The sequence below is a fragment of the Mobula hypostoma genome, chromosome 1, assembly GCF_963921235.1.
Source record: "Mobula hypostoma chromosome 1, sMobHyp1.1, whole genome shotgun sequence".
NCBI lineage: Eukaryota > Metazoa > Chordata > Chondrichthyes > Myliobatiformes > Myliobatidae > Mobula > Mobula hypostoma.
Window position 1 is genome coordinate 50283117 of NC_086097.1, and position 17632 is coordinate 50300748.

The 17632-nt window shown below is 41.7% G+C and overlaps 1 protein-coding gene across 3 annotated transcripts in view; it reads left to right on the plus strand.

The window, feature by feature from the left end:
• The window catches only part of LOC134346751 (uncharacterized), a 71081-nt gene that overhangs the window by 4769 nt on the left and 48680 nt on the right, over positions 1 to 17632 (plus strand). For all 3 annotated transcript variants that reach the window (XM_063048369.1, XM_063048352.1, XM_063048360.1), the window contains exon 2: positions 2506 to 3534. In XM_063048369.1, the coding sequence (XP_062904439.1) occupies positions 2686 to 3534 (849 nt within the window). In that variant the 5' untranslated portion in view covers positions 2506 to 2685. The remainder of the gene's footprint in view (positions 1 to 2505; positions 3535 to 17632) is intronic.

A 17632-nucleotide genomic window follows, 5' to 3' on the forward strand; every position in this document is an offset into this window, starting at 1 on the left:
GAGCAACACCTCATTCTGTCTAGGTAGCCTCCAACCTCATAGCATGAACATCGATTTCTCCTGGTAAATTTCCCCCCTCCCCCTTCCCCACCCTGCCCCCCCACCTCTGCTCCCCACCCACCTGTCACTCCCCACTGGTGCCATTCCTCCATCTCTTTCTCTCATACTCCACTCCCTTCTTGTATCAAATTCCTTCTTCTCCAGCCCTTTCCTTTTCCACCCATCACCTCCCAGTTTCTTGCCTCATCTCTCCTCCACTCACCTGACTTCACCTATCACCTTCTAGCTTGTACTCCTTCTCCCCTCCCCAGTTTCCCCTCAAAACTAAACAATAAGCTTCAAGACCCAGGCCTCAATTCCTCCTTGAGCAACTGGATCTTCAACTTCCTCACTTGCAGACCCCATTCAGTTTGGATTGGCAACATCACCTCCACAATCAACATCAGCGCTGGTGCACCACAAGACTGTGCTTAGTTCCTGCTCCGCCCACTCTATACTTATTGACTATGAGGCTAAGCACAATCCAATGCCATATTTAAGTTTTCTCTTCAAGTGACACCACTGTCATTGGCCTCATCAATGGTGGTGACGAATCAGCATATAGGAGGGGGATTGAAAATATGGCTGGGTGCCACAACGACGATCCCTCCTGCAAAGCAAAGGAGATGATTATTGACTACAGGAGGTCTGTTGGAGGATCAGAGGTGGAGAGGTTCATCAACTTTAAATTCCTCGGTGTTATCATTTCCAATAATCTGTCCTGGGTCCCTCACACAAGTACCATCACGAGGAAAGTACAGCAGTGCCTCTACTTTCTTAAAAGCTCATGAAGATTCGGGATGTCAGCCGAAACTTTGACAGACTTCTGTAGATTTGTGGTGGAGAGTATCCTGGCCTGCTATGAAAACACCAATGCCCTTGAATAGAAAAACCTGCAAAACATAGTGGCCATGGCCCAGTCCATCATGGGTAAAGCCCTTACCACCACTGGGCACATCTGTATGGATCATTGTTGCAAGAAAACATCATCCGTTATCAAGGACCCCCACCATCCAAGCCATGCTGTTTTCTCACTGCTTCCATCAGGAAGGAGGTACAGGGGCCTTAAGATCCACACACTCAAGTTCAGGAATAGTTATTACCCCTCAACCATTAATTCATGAACCAGAGAGGATAACTTCACTCACCCCATCACTGAACAGTTCCCACAAGAACTTCACTCACTTTCAAGGATTCTTTATCTAATGTTCTCGATTTTTTTTTTCTTTTTGCTTTCTGTATTGGCACATTTTGTTCTTTTTTGCTTGTTTGTCTTTCTAATTGGGTATGATCTTTCATTAATTCTATTGTTTCTTGCTATTTACTGCACATGCCCATAAGAAAGTGAATCGCAGGGTTGTATGTGGTGACAAATATGTACATTGATAATGAATTTACTTTGAATTCTGGCACCTTTCCCCTTCCTTTCCGGCCCCGATCAAAGGTCTCAGCCAGAATCCTCGACTGTTTATTCATCTCCATAGATGCTGCCTGAATTTCTTACTCGTATTTTTCCAAAAATAAATAACACTTTTCTTTTGAATTCAATTTCATTCATTTGTAATTCCCTTGGTCCTTAAAGCAGAAAATCATATGTTAGAGCATTTTGTTGTTGTACTAAGAGTTGCTACGTTGTCAGAGGTGTCGTCTATCAAACGAAATATCAAACAAGGCTTTATTTTTATGCAAATATGGAGAAAGGTGCAATGGCAGTATTATGAAAATTAAATGTACAATATTTTTATTGTGCTGATTAGCATTCTTTCAAAAGTACCATCAGTAACAGATTATTCACTTAAGTCTTCTACAGTGTAAGAAAAAACACAGAAAACAGTTTAATGCTAAAATAGAGTAGAAATTATTGACCTTAGGTACTCTGGGGATCTTGGTGGTACAGCTTATCTCTGGCAAGGGTTTCTACTCCCTCCGGCATTATCAGTGGCTGCCATTGAGAATGTTGGGCTTGATTGTCTTATGTCTTCTGACTTTTGCAGAGCCTCAGTCCTTGCTGTTAAGGCTTGTGTAAAGCGTAGGCAGTATCTTGTCCATCCAGAGTCCTTAAAGGTGGTGGAAAGCTTTTCAAATGGACCATTGGAAGATAGCTATTGTGCCAGAATTGATGTTAGCCTGGTTAGAATAGCCCTTTGCTTGCGTTTTTAATTCAGTATCTGATATTACAGCAACCTTTCACTTCCTAATGTTTTATATTTTTAACAGACTAAGCTGACTATTAGCATAAATCCTGAAGATCATGTGAAAACAATACAATTAGAGGCTAATCTATTCTATTTAATAATTTAATGTGACTAATGTATAATTGAAAAGTAATGTCCATGTTGTGCAAATGCTATTTTCAAATCATTAATTTTTCTTGAAGTTACATTATTACTAGTTTTACCTCTAAACTAATTTTAGCTGTAAACTTGAAAACAAAATACTGAAGATAATTTTCCATTTTTTCTTCAGAACCATTAAGTCCTTCGTGAACCACTTTCAATTTCTGAATGTGTTAAAACTCCAAACTAATATTTTTGAAGACTATGTACCATCAACATAACTGCTTTTATACTGTGTTAAGAAAGATTACCAGCAGCAATTTTGCAACAAGATGAAGAAAATTAGAATGCAAATATTTTTTCCTGGAACATGGCAGGACACTCCATGAAACAAAAAGAAATAAATGGAAATGTGGAAATTTCTGTTCCATTGGATGACTGTGGATTAGATGTCAGAAATCCATTAGCAAATCAAATATATCTTAAACCTAAGGAAGCCTTCAAAAGAGAGACAATAAAATCAGATGCAAATATATCTTTTGATTCTGAAGCATTGGATTCTCAGGAGTCAAATGTTGCTGGTCATGTAATCTACATGGAGGACGCTGTTTCAGAAGAGAAGCCCATTTTAACCGGGGCTGAATTGGCAGAGGACAAACAAAAAAATGTTTTGCCAAAAGAATTATCGAGTGCATGGATGGAGGAAGGAAGTAATGATATATGGAGTGACTTTGCAAGTTATTGTAAAACGCCTCTTGTTCTACAGCAGGGTGTTGGTACTTGTGGGTTTCCCATGATAGAAGAGAATAATTCCGTGGAAGAGCATTCCCTGCAGCAGAGAAGCAATGTTTTTAATGACAACTTCAGGAGCCATCATCCCTTTCCCGGCCAGGGTCATAAACCTCATACACGGGATGAATTTGACGGTGAATCCAAACTCTCTGTATCAGCAGCCAATGCTTGTGCACACTCGGTCAGCACTTCAAAATTAGACGTTTCTAGGGATGCCAACGACAATCCAGGCCAGTGTGTTGGTTTTGCAGACTCCACTCTAAAATGGACACCATGTGAGAGTAATGACTGGTTAATGGAAAGCACTTTTCAGAGTGACTGCAGAGAAACTGCAACTTCCGACTTTGGTGCAGGTGGTGTTCTGTGCCCTACTACCTCGTCACTTTTGCACATCCAGGAGGTTCTCTCTGCAAATTCTGCTTTGAAGGTCAGAATGGCAACTTCTTTTATAAATACTGATTGTCATTAAAATTGGTAAAATGTAATCACAAAAATACTGAAAATGCAACATATCAGGGTGTTGGAAAACAGTCCGATTTTTGAGTGTACCAACATTTTCTGTATTTTTACCTTATTTCAGGCATCTGCAATGGTGTATTTCTGCTGGTAATCCCTACATTGACTAGGCATCTTCTTTCTCCAGAAATCTTTTAGCAGTTTTTAAAATCTTCAGAACTTGTTCCTTCATTATAAGTAAAATAATGCTGATAGCAGCAAGGTGTTTCAATGAATGTTAAAAATGGAAAATTACTGATTGAGATTTTGTGACGTACTAGATGGAAACATAGAAAACATACAGCACAATACAGGCCCTTCGGCCCACAAAGCTGTGCCGAACATCTCCCTACCTTAGAACTACCTCGGCTTTACCCATAGCCCTCTATTTTTCTAAGCTCCAAGTAGCCATCCAGGAGTCTCTTAAAAGACCCTATCGTTTCTGCCACCACCGCCGCCGGCAGCCCATTCCACACACTCACCACCCTCTGCGTTTTTAAAAAAAAACTTACCCCTGACATCTCCTCCATACCTGCTTCCAAGCACCTTAAAACTATGCCCTCTCGTGCTAGCCATTTCAGCCCTGGGGAAAAGCCTCTGACTATCCACACGATCAATGCCTCTCATTATCTTGTACGCCTCTATCAGGTTGCCTCTCATCCTCCATCACTCCGAGGAGAAAAGGCCAAGTTCGCTCAACCCATTCTCATAAGGCAAGCTCTCGGATCCAGGCAACATCCTTGTAAATCTCGTCTGCACCCTTTCTGCACCATGTCCTTCCTATAGTGAGGAAGTATTAGGAACTGAGCTACAAGGCTGTAAATTCTGGATTACTGGGAATGTCAAGTTAAATTACAAAGCTTATTTGTTAATTAACAACTTGTACTGACGGATTTGCTGTAATAATGCAAAAAATGCCCCCAGTAGTCAGGAACAAATTAAATTGTTGCTAGTTTTCAATCTAGTAACGCTTTTACGTGGATATTGAATCTAGTATCATCACTGAGCAAGAGTGTTGTACCCTTTGGGTATCTAAGTTGTGCGTCGCAGAATAACCAGGTTAAAATTGGCAAAAGGTAAGAAATTGGTTGGATGAATAGAAGAGAAACTACTGCTGGATGACATTGGATAGCATCTGTCTGAAAATGCATTTATAAGACTAATGAGCCCTATCCACTGAGCCAAGTTCAAGGAGCTAAAAGGAGAATAGAAATTAAACAATGGAAGCTATTGAACAAGTTATAGCGTTCAGGAGTGCAATGGAAGAGGAAACCAAGTCTATATCACGGTGGGAGGTTATACCGAAGTCACTTAAGAGAGAGATTCTGCCTTGAACTCGAACCTCCATTTCAACACTGACCACCCTTCTACTTCCCCAGACATAGTGGCTAGGAGAGAACATTCTCTAACCCGCGTACCTTTGTGAATCAATCACCTTAGGGGCTTTTTCCTTTCAAATTTGTTTTGCCATTGGTCATACTTGTGATTGGCCCTGCTTGGTTCAAAACTACTATGGCGTCATAATTGCATGTCAGAGTTTCATAGATGTCCTCTCAGTTCCTCCCATTCACTCCATGGCAACCCACAATTAGAAACTGTCTCTATCTGCTGGAGAGTGAGCATTAATATCCCTTCCCTTCACTCTTATCTCAAGATGGTTTTATCATTAGTTTCCAGTAACCACCATTGTTCCTCTTTTCAATTATAGCTTGTTTTGTAATTGGCTCCATTTAAAACCAGTGTTCCCTCTACAGGGAAGTGGAACTATGATGGACAGGTGGTGAGGGGGTTGACTTGAAATCCAGTAGGCGTTCCCCATGCTGGCTCGAACCCTGCTCATAGTGCAAGTTCTTTAGGCATCCACTGATGATTTCTGTAAGATGTGCTGTGACGTCCCGCCCACGTGGAGTTGCGTTCCCCCCCACCCCCCCCCCCGCACGTGTACTTGCATGTATGATGTTAAACTGGATGGCTTAGCCAATGATGTTGATTATGTGCTGTTTTTTGGAGAATGGAAGGATGGTATTGACAGAAGATTGTATTTACCATGTCAGAGATACCAAGGGTTATATGGGTTATAGAGCAGTTATAGAAGCCATCTGTGATTTCTGATTGGAATTATTTCAGTGTCTGATTTGAAAGATCTGGAGGTAATGGAATGGAAATGGGTGATAGTTTAGGGCAGAGTGACTCTTTTTAAGTGAAGGTGCCAATGTCACAAGAGACCCATCTCCTAAATTGAACTGCATTTGAGTGTGAAAGAAGGTGGATGAGTAATTGCAATGAACTTGAGGTAACTTTGGCTTGTTAGCAAGGGGAAGAGCCAACTGACTGGTGTGTCAAATATTCCTTGGAGCTATCTGAAGTGTGTGTAATTGACAGGGGAAAGCAAGGTCTAATTGTGCTAAATGTGAACACTGGCGCAGTGAAGTCTGCATTGTGGTCTTTAAGCACAGAAGTTAAAGCTCTGCTGGGACTAGGTATGGGAGAAATAATTCATTTTATAAACTATTTGTGGGGAGCAAAGGGCAGAAACATTAAAGATGCAAGTGATATCAAATAAAAACAAAAAATTCCTAATACTCAACAAGTCAGACAGCATCTGTCGCTAGAGGAATAATTAATGTTTCAGGTCAGATGGGTTTTCAGTCTGAAACATTTCAGTTTCTTTTTCTGCAGATGCAGCTCACCATTATCTTTGCAACATTTTGTTTTTATTTCAGATTTCCAGCATGTGTAGTTTTATTCACTGGATAACTTGCAGTGCCTTGTAAAAGTATTCTACCCTGATTTTTCACATAAATGAGTGTTACAACCAGGGATTTTGATCAATTTAACTGAGAATTCTTTATTTGTGAATCGCATGTGAATCAATTTTCATAATAGAGCCCCAAAATAAACAGGAAAGATTGTAAAGCATGAAAAATTAAAAATTCAAAAACTAAAATGCCAGCAGTTCAAAAGTATTCGTTTTGTTTTACTCAGTACTTTGTTGAACCACCTCTCGTAGCTATTAAAGCCAGTAGTCTTTTTGGATAAATCTCTGGTAGCTTTGCACAACGTGATGGAGCAAGATTTGCCCATTACTCCTTCCAAAATTGCTCAAGTTGTGCCAGGTTAGTCGGGAACAGCAGTGGACAATATTCTTGAGGTCTTGACAGATATTTAATTGTGTTAGGGTCAGGAATCTGACTGGGCCAGTCAGGACATCAATTTTCTTCATTTGAGCCACTCCATGGTTGCACTGGCAGTGTGGGGCCAACTTCCTCCCCAATTTAAGCTTTCTGGCAGAGGCTAGCAGGTTTTCATCCAGGATTTGAAAGGGGCAGCTTGACCTAGGCAGCATAACTGTGGTTTCATATTTTTCCCACATTTTCACAATGGACTGCACTGAGCTCCGAGGTATGTTCAGTGCCTTTGAGATGGTCTTCTACCTTTCCCCATAGTGGTCACCAACCTTTTTAAGCCAAGATCCCCTACCTCGACCTTAGTGAAAGGCAAGATCTACCTACTAAATTGTTTAGAGAAAAGAACAGCTCAGATTGTACTGCCAATTTGAGGCCTTTTATTTGGGCTAATTGTATTTGAATTACACAAAATACTTTTGTCAAACTTTCAAATTAATTCAAACAAGAAAACACTGTAACTAGCATATCTTTCTTTAACAATATTACAGTACTTCACATCTTAAATTCTAAGTTTCATTATTTGATTTTATTTCAACACGAAAAATAAATGAATAAAAGTTGACTGTTGCACTCAGTGTGGTGACTGGGGCTGAATACTTATTGCTAGTTCCCTGAAATTTGGCTCATAACTACAGACAGCCTGTCTGAGACAGTCTGTGAGGTGTCTGTCAGTAAGACAGTTCCTGTACTTAGATTTAATAATTTTTCATCTGTGGAAATGCAATTTCACATAGATAAGTTGACCCGAAGTAGGCACTGACTTTTAGTGCTATAAAACCCAACGCACACTGCGCATTGCTGGGGCCCCATCAGTAGTAATTGCCTCTGATCTGGGCCAACATTTATAATTAGCTTGTTTATTTCGGCTTTTTTCTTAAAGATGTGCTGGGTGCGGTCTGACTACCGCTGTACCGCTGCATCCTTCGCAACCCGATGGTTGGGGACCACTGCGTACCTAATTTAATTGGTCACGTTGATGCAGCACGAGCTACGCGGAAAACGCAATTCATGGTGGGGTGCTGCACACATGCGCACTGGGCAGGAAGAACCGAACTAAAACCCCTCAACCCGGAAACAATCTCTCTTTACAAACAGCTTTGTAGCAAAAGTACTGCTATATTACCATTATCCTAATTAGTATTACTGATTTTTATAATGCTCACATTACAACAGTATTTGTGCATTTATTTTTGATTTTTTTTCGGGATCTACTGGGAAAGTCTCAAATATCGACGCGTTGGCGACCCCTATTTCCCCAGATTTGTGCTTCTCTATCATTTCCTTGACTTGCTTTGAATGCTCTTTGTCTTCATTTTGGTTTGGTCTCTTGAAAATCTACCATTCTGTTGGACTTACAGAAGAAAAGGGTATTTATTCAGGTAGAAAATTGCGATTTTCAACATCGACAAATTGGGTGAGTTGGTGAGGTAATACACTGCACCTGAATAAAGTTAATGTAGTAATTACAGAAGGGAAGAATACTTTTCCAGCCTCCCAATTTGGTCTTTTTTATTTTTGATCTATTGACAGGTGTTGGAATTTTTCTTTTGATTTGACGTGATGCACAATATTTTGTAGTTTAGCTCAAAAATCCTACTTCAATACATTTTAAATTTAGAAAATGAGACAGTAAAATGTGAAAATAGTTGTGGGGGCTGAATTTCAAGGCAGTGCGGATCGTCCAGTCAATGAAACTGGACACCATTAGTTCTGTCCATTTTGGGTGTCACATGCAAAGCCAGTGTTTATTGCTCGTCTCTGATTGCTCTTGAGAAGGTGGTGATGGGCATCTTCCTTGAACTGAAGATATTCTCTTCGACCCATTGAGTTGGAAGTACAAGGATTTGCACCCACTGATATTTGAGTATGGATAGCGTGTGACTTGGGGGAGCAATGCAGTGATGCTTTGCCATACACCTTGAGGTTGCAGGGCAAGTGTTGGGGTGAGCAATAGTTTGAGAGTGGTTCACACTGCAGCTACTATAGGTTAATGGTGGGGAGCACTGGTGGGTAGTGATTGCGGGTACCAGTCAACAGGACTGCTCTGTCCTGGATGGTGCTGAGTTTCTTGAAAGTTGTTGGCCATATGTTCATGAAGAATATTTCACTATACTTCTGACTTGTACCAAATGCAGTAAAATTCCAGTAATCTAGTTTGGCAGTTCTGGCCAACTGGGTGTTACTCCTATTACTGCACAGGCTTCATTTTGATTCTTTTACTTTAATCAGTGAATTTAAAGGGGGCAGAGAATCTAGAAATACTCTGGACCCCACTTCAGCTGAAAACCCACCCATGTTTCAGAGCTATGAGTCCGAGTTGTATGCTTTTATTATTTTCTCTATTTGAAAATGGCAGTGATGGCATTTGCTAAGCCATTTGAAGGCACTTAACAGTGAAACACAAGGCACCAGACTGGGTACAGTTGGCAGATTTTGTATTCCAGAAGGGTGCCGCTGAACCAGATGTAACAGTCCTATACTGGTCATTATTACCAGAGTTCTTGTCTTCCCAAGTTCCAGATTATTGATAGTTGCTATGTTGGAATTTGAAATTGGGTCTGTGAATTAACGTCTGGTCACTTTACCACTATATCCATGTCAATCCTACAACTGTACTGTGGAGAACATTCTGACTGACTGCATCACCGCCTGGTACGGCGGGGGGAGGGAGTTACTGCACAAGATTGCAATAGGTTGTGGAAAGTTGTAAAATTAGGCAGCTCCCCATTGGAGTATCCAAGACATCTTCAAGAAGCAGTGCCCTAGGAAGGTGGCACCCATCATTTAGGATCCCCACCACCCAGGAAATGCCCTCTTCACACTGTTACCATTGGGAAGGAGGTGCAGAAGCCTGAAGGCACACACTCGGTGATTCCGGAACAGCTTCTTCCCCTCTGCTGTCTGATTTCTAAATGGGCATTGAACCCATGATCTCCAGCTCACTACTTCTTTATTTGCACTACTATTTTAACTTAACTAGTAAAGGCATCTGTTAGTCTTGCGAGACCATGGATCTGCACCTGGAAAGTCTTCACTCTCCAGGGCGCAGGCCTGGGCAAGGTTGTATGGAAGACCAGCAGTTGCTCGTGCTGCAAGTATCCCCTCTCCACAACACCAATGTTGTCCAAGGGAAGGGCATTAGGACCCATACAGCTTGGCACCGGTGTCGTCGCAGAGCAATGTGTGATTAAGTGCCTTGCTCAAGGACACAACACATTACCTTAGCTGGGGCTCGAACTTACGACCTTCAGGTTACTAGTCCAATGCCTTAACCACTTGGCCACACTTAACTATTAATAGACATATATATACACATACATACACTTAATGTAACTCAGTTTTTTTCTCTATATTTATTTATCATGTATTTCATTGTACTGCTGCCATAAAGTTAACAAATTTCACGAAATTTGCTGGTGATATTAAATCCAATTCTGATCTTTGTCTGATTGTGAGCTGAAGGAGCTTCACGTTTTCCCTTTGCTTTGCTTTGCTTTGCCCAGTTAAACTGTGCCATATCTGTATGTTTCTTCTGCCTTTCTAATCTGCTCCACTGCATTAACGTTGTATCAAGATCTACATCTCTCCCGATCAGAGGAAACACTGTTACGTCCCTCTGATAAAAGAACCTGAAAAATGAAACTGTTTTTAGATTGGATCTAACATGCTTATCCCAAGATTGCACCCATCACTTTGTAAAAATGAGTGCAGGATTAGATCACTCAACTCATCAATCCATCTCTGCCTTTTCATAAGGTCATGATTACAAATTTAAACACCGCACAGCAAACTTGCACAAACTTATTTATCAATTATCTATCTACTTCTGCCTCAGAAGCTGTGCTCCCTCCCCCTTTGAGGAATCAATCTTCAAAGACTTGAAATCTTCTGAGTGGGAAAAACAAAACTGCCTCATTGTACCATAATTGAGCAACCCTTTTTTAATGGAGACCTTTTAAATCGAGACCTTTTGGGATCTTGTATGCTTTATAGAAGATATTTTCACTCTTCAGGCCTAGCCTAACCATCTTTTACTCATAAAAGTGGCCAAAAGTTAAGGACAGCACCCTCTCGTCTATTTGGCCAGAATAGCCTCCAGGGCTCAACACAGATTTCTCTGACTTGAGATGACATATTTTCTCTGTCTACATCAGAACTGGCCAAACCACATGTTATATATTCAAGAGCCTTTCATTTCGCAACCTTAACATTCCTGTAATTGCATGTTTACTTGCAAACAATTCTTTTTATTGACTTTATATTTGTTCATGATCTGTCTTGTTGTAACTGTCCACATTGACCAGATGAACGCACTTGGTTTACAAACGAATGTATAAACTAGTATAGTCAGAAATACTCCCTGTATCATATCTATCCCTCTCCCATCCTTACCAGCTTTAACGTACTTTCTCTTTCGCTGTCTGACAAAGGCTCTTTAACCTAAAACATTAATTCTCTTTCTATAAATACTGTCAGTCTCTTAGTTACCAGTTCTTTGCTTTACTTTATTGTCGCCAAACAATTGATACTAGAGCGTACAATCATCACAGCAATATTGCTTCTGCGCTTCGCACTCCCTGGAGTACAAATCGATAGTAAATATTAAAAATTTAAACTATAAATCATAAATAGAAAATAGAAAAGGGAAAGTAAGGTAGTGCAAAAAAACCAAGAGGCAGGTCCATATATTTGGAGGGCACGGCCCAGATCCAGGTCAGGATCCGTTCAGCAGTCTTATCACAGTTGGAAAGAGGCTGTTCCTAAATCTGGCGGTGCGAGTCTTCAGATTTCTGAGGCTTCTCCCGGAGGGAAGAGGGACGAAAAGTGTGTTGGCTGGGTGGGTCGTATCCTTGGTTATCCTGGCAGCTCTGCTCGCGACAGCATACAGTGTAAAGTGAGTCCAAGGATGGAAGATTGGTTTGTGTGATGTGCTGGGCTGTGTTCACGATCTTCTGCAGCTTCTTCCGGTCTTGGACAGGACAACTTCCATACCAGGTTGTGATGCACCCTAGAAGAATGCTTTCTATGGTGCATCTATAAAAATTAGTGAGGATTTTAGGGGACAGCCCAAATTTCTTTAGCTTTCTCAGGAAGTAAATGTGCTGGTGGGCCTTCTTGGCAGGGAACTCTGCTTGGTTGGACCAAGTCAGGTCATTTCCATTCCAGGAGAAGCCCCTATTTGGCAGTTGTTCCTTGTTAGCCAGTCAGTCAAAATTCTACCTCCTACACTGAGTCACTCTTTCATCCGAAAACTTTAAATGTCATTGAGCATTTCTCCTCTTCAGCGTCAAGTGAAACATTACTCCCTGCAAGTTGAAGTTTGACCTTAAATGCATGGCTGTTAAATATTGAATAGTCACCATAATTATATTTTCTGTCTCGCTAGGTATGTTAGGTTGTTGACATTGACTGGACTTTTGGTAATGGAAGGGTAAACGTTCTGACTGGGTGTTTAGAAAGTGCATAGCCCATTGCTCTGCTCTACACTGCCAAATGCCATCTATAAATTTGTCAATGACACCACTTGACAGTAGAATCTGATTTTGATGAGAAGGTGTACGGGAGTGAGATAGCTTTGCTGGCTGAGTACTGTCACAACAGCAGCCTCACACTCAATGTTTGAGTGTGGGGGAAGTTCCTGGGCATCAGTGTCTCAGAGGATCTGTCTTGGGCTCAACACACTGATGCAGTCGTGAAGAAGGCACACCAGCAGCTTAACTTTATTAGGAGTTTGAGGGATGACAAAAACTCTTTCAGATTTCTACAGATGTATGGCAAAGAGCTGACCAGTTGTACCACTGCCTGGTATGGAGCTTCCAATGCACAAGATTGCAACAGGCTGCGGAGGACTATAGGTGCATCCAGCTTCACCACAAGCAGAATCCTCCCTACCAGCAAAGACATCTTCAAGGGGCAGTGTCTCAGGAAGGCAGCATCCATCATCTAAAACCCTCACCATCTGCGACACGCCCTCTTTGCATTGCTACTATCAGAGAGGAGGTACAGAAGCCTGAAGACGCACACTCAATGTCTTAAGAACAGCTTCTTCTCCTCCACCATCAGATTTCTGAACAGTCCATGAACACTACCTTGTTATTTGCCTTTTGAACTATTTATTTATTTTGTAATTTATAGTAATTATTTTGTTGCATTGCACTGCTTCCACAAAACAACACATTTCATGACATGCATCACTGGAAATTTTCTAAAAGCTCCGTCTCAAATTCTCTGCTTAGTCCTCAGTATAAATGTTGCTGTTTACACCTAATCTGATAAATCCCAGCATGCAGGCTAAATGACTCATTCTACGTGCTTGAAGAACTGAGCTAACGTGCTCAAAATACACCAATACTTCACTGGTCCATTCACGGAATTCTTTGGGACTGTCTTCCAGCAGGGTAATTAACTTAGTTAACATGTGCATGGGAATTGAAATGTTTGTATTTATCCAACTTCCAGACCCTTAAGATACTTGGACAGATAACAGTACAAATTGTAATCAGGAAATGCTTCTGCTGAGATTAATCCAGATGGACTTAATGGTAACGGAAGTCTTCTGGACATTAAATGCAAGAACAAAGTAGCCACTATCTCGCAAATCTGTCAGGAATTTTATTGTGGAGATGTACTTAATTCCCTATGGTTATGAGTTTGTCTTGACATATCTATGCTGTAGTTAAAAGTTTACTTTTTAAAAAAAATTTATAGCACGCCCTTGCTTCATTTTGGCTGCTGGTTCATCTATTTCAATAGGTACATGATAAAGTACTACTGCCTCAGTAATCACAGTTCGGTTCTGCCCTCTTGTTCTGTGTCTGTCTGGGTTTTCCCTCTGTACTTCATTTCCCTCCCATGTCACAAAGTCCTGCTAGTTTATAGCTGGTTACTGTAAATTACTCATGGTATAGACCAACAGCAGGGGAATTCAGAATCAAGTTTATTATCACCGGCATATGTCGTGAAATTTGCTAACCTCACGGCAGCTGTACAATGCAATACATGATAATGTCGAAAAATAGGTAAGTCAATTACAATAAGTGTGTGTGTGTGTGTTGTATATAGTGCAAAAACAAATAATAAAAAAGGGAGGTAGTGTTCACGGGTTCAGTGTCCATTTAGGAGTCGGATGGCAGAGGGGAAGAAGCTGTTCCTGAATCTGAGTGTGTGCCTTCAGGCTTCTGTATCTCTTTCCTGATGGTAACATTGAGAAGAGAGCATGTACTGGGTGATGAGGGTCATTAATGATGGACACCGCCTTTCCGGGAAACCACGCCTTGAAGATGTCTTGGATACTACGGAGGCTAGTACCCACGATGGAGCTGACTAATTTTACAACTTTCTGTAGCTTCTTTCGATCCCTTGAAGTTGCCCCCACCCCACCTGCTAGACAGTGTTGCAGCCTGTCAGAATGCTCTCCACTGTACATCTGTGGAAGTTTTTGAGTGTTTTACATAACAAACCAAATCTCCTCAAACTCCTAATGAAACATAGCTGTCGCCTCGCCGCCTTTACAGCTGCATCGATATTTTGGGTCCAGGTTAGACCCTCAGATCTTGACACCCAAGAACTTGTAATTGCTCACTCTCTCCACCTCCTGATCCCTCTGAGGATTGGTTAAAGTTCCCTCGTCCTACCCTTTTTGAAGTCCACAATCAGCTCTTTGGGCTTACTTACGTTGAGTGCAAGGTTGTTGCTGCGACAGCATTCAACTTGCTGGTATATCACGCTCCTGTATGCCTCCTCCTCTTCAAATGAGATCCTGCCAGTGAGGAGGAGATACTGTTACCAACCCACACAGTGTATGTTCTTCTGGTTAGGAAGTCGAGGATCCAATTGCAGAGGGAGGTAGAGAGACCCAAGTTCTGTAGCTTGTTGATCAGGACTGTAGGAATGATGGTGTTAAACACTGAGCTACAGTAAACAAACAGCATCCTGACATAGGTGTTTGTATTGTCCAGGTGATCCAAGGCCATACAAAGAGACATTGAGATTGTGTCTGCCGTAGACCTATTGTGGTGATAGGCAAATTGCAGTGGGTCCAGGTCCTTACTGAGACAGGAGTTGACTCTAGCCATGACCAACCTCTCAAAGCATTTCATCACCATAGATGTGAGTGCTACTGGGTGATAGACATTAAGGCAGCTCACACTACTCTTCTTGGGCACTGGTGTAATTGTTGCCCTTTTGAAGTAGGTGGGAACTTCCAACTGTAGCAGTGAGAGGTTGAAAATGTTCTTGAACCCACTACGGGTGCACATTCCTTTATCCAAAATTCTGAAATCCAAAAAGCTCCAAAAACCGAAGTTTTTTTTCACCAACAGCTGACATCACTCAGGTGTGACGTGGCAGTACTAGCAGAGGCTGCCAGACGTCAGTCGTGGCTCAGCACTCGTACTGGTTACACGTGCATTTGCTCGCTGATATTTTGTGTTCACTGTTGATTTTGTGTTTAATTTCACTGTGAAAATGTCAAAAAGTGCTGCAGATACCCCTATAGGTAACAATGAGAACAAGAGAAGGAATCTTTTTTATCAGTAATGCAGAAAGTGGAGTTATTGCAGAAGCTTGATTGTGGTGTGTCTGTGCGGCATCTTACTGAAGAAAGTAGTGTCAGAACTACCACTGTATATGATTTAAATAAACAGAAAGACAAGTTACTGAAGTTTTACAGTGACAGTGACGTTCTATATTTATTCCAATAAGTCATTTACCATGTGTTTGGTTCAGTTCGTTTGAAGCGGTATACAGTCGGCCCTCCTTATCCGCGAGGGATTGGTTCCGGGACCCCTCGCGGATACCAGAAAACGCGGATGCTCAAGTCCCTTATTCAACCTGTCTCAAAGCCGTGGACCTTAGGACCCAGCGGAACCCCGGACCTTATTTAACCTGTCTCAGTGCCTTGGACCTTAGGACTTGGGAGCGATCTGTCACCGGATCAAACTTGGGAACTTCCGTTCCCAAGCCCAGCGCTGAAACAAATGTTTCTTAAGTATTTTATATGCATAGAAAGGTAAAATATATACTATATACTAAGACATACATTTAACTAACTGATGCTAAATAATACCGGATGTACCTGTTTTGAATTACATAGTAAGAGAACTTCTGGTTTTTTCCCGCTCCCGATCCATGATAACCCACGCACATCCTCCCGTATACTTCAGATCATCTCTAGATTACTTACAATACCTAATACAATGTAAATGCTAAGTAAAAATAGTTGTTATACTGCATTGTTTAGGGAATAATGACAAGAAAAAAAAGTCTGTACATGCTCGAACAGCAAGTGCTGGAAGAGCACTAACCGGGTTTTCTCGATTCGCGGTTGGTTGAATTTGCGCTGCAGAACTCACGGATAAGGAGGGCTGACTGTATTTTTATGTTTTATTGAATGTTTTTGTTGGAAATAAAATTTCTTCATTATTATTCCCTAAACAATACAGTATAACAATTATTTACATAGCATTTACAAGCCCCAAGGATTTCGGATAAGGGATTGTGGACCTGTAGTTGGTTGGCATAAGTTTTCAGAGCCTTACCAGGTACTCCATTCGGACCTGTCACCTTACGAGGATTCACCCTCCTGAAAGGCAGCCTGACATCGGCCTCTGAGACAGAGATTACAGGGTCACTGGGTGCAGCAAAGATCTTCACAGCTGTAGTTGTATTCTCCCCTTCAAAGTGGGCATAAAAGGCATTGAGCTCATCTGGTAGTGAAGCATCATTGCAATTCATGCTATTGGGTTTTGCTTTGTAGAAAGTAATGTCTTGCAAACCCTGCCAGAGTTGACGTGTATCCGATGTCGCCTCTAACCTCACTTAAGTTGTTTCTTCACTCTTGAAATAGCCCTCCACAGGCCCTACCTGGTTTTCTTGTACAGACCTGGGCCCCCAGACATAAATGTCACCGATCTAGCCCTCAGCAGATGAAGAACCTCCTGGTTTTTGTAGGCACACACTCATCCACACAGATTCTAATGAAGTCAGTAACAACTGTGGATACTCGTCCCGATTTGAATCCCTGAATACAGTCTAGTCCACCGATTCCAAGCGGTCCTTTAAGTGCTCCTGTGCTTCCCTATTCCATATCTTCTTGGTCCTCACTGCTGGTGCTGCAGTTTTCAGGCTCTGCCTATATTCGGAGTAGAAGTACAGCCAGGTGATGAGACTTCCTGAAGTGAGGGCGTGGGATAGCACAGTAGGCATTCTTGATGGTGGTGTAACAATGGTCCAGTGTGTTATTTCCTCTGGTACTACAAATGATTTGTTGATGGTAATTATATTGTGACTTTTTCAAGATGGCCTGGTTAAAATCCCCCAAAATGATGGGGAAGGCATCAGGGTGTGCTGTTTCGTGCATGTTGATCCCATTGCTCAGATCAACTAGAGCCTGTTTGACATTGACCTGAGGTGGAATGTACACCGCTACCGAAATGATCAGAGAAATCTCCCACAGCAGGTAAAATGGACAGCACATTACTGCTAGATATTCCAGGTCTGGTGAGGAGAATTGGGACAACACTGATACATCTGTGTACCAAGAGGAGTTGATCATGAGGCATACACCTCCAGCTCTGCTTTTGAGAGATTTGACAGTCCTGACTGTGTATAGTGAACCAGTCAATCTAAGTTGCTGTGTCTGGTGTGGAAGGGGTTAAACAGGATTCCTTGAAGCAGAGGGTTCACGCAGTCTTAACGTCCCTCTGATACAGCACCCTAGCTCTGAAATTGTCAGTTTTATTTACTAGACGCTGCACATTTGCCAGCAATATAGTCGTTATCGGGAGTTGAAAACCTTTTTTTTTAAAAATTGCACTTGTAGTCCCAAGCAGCAGCCACGTT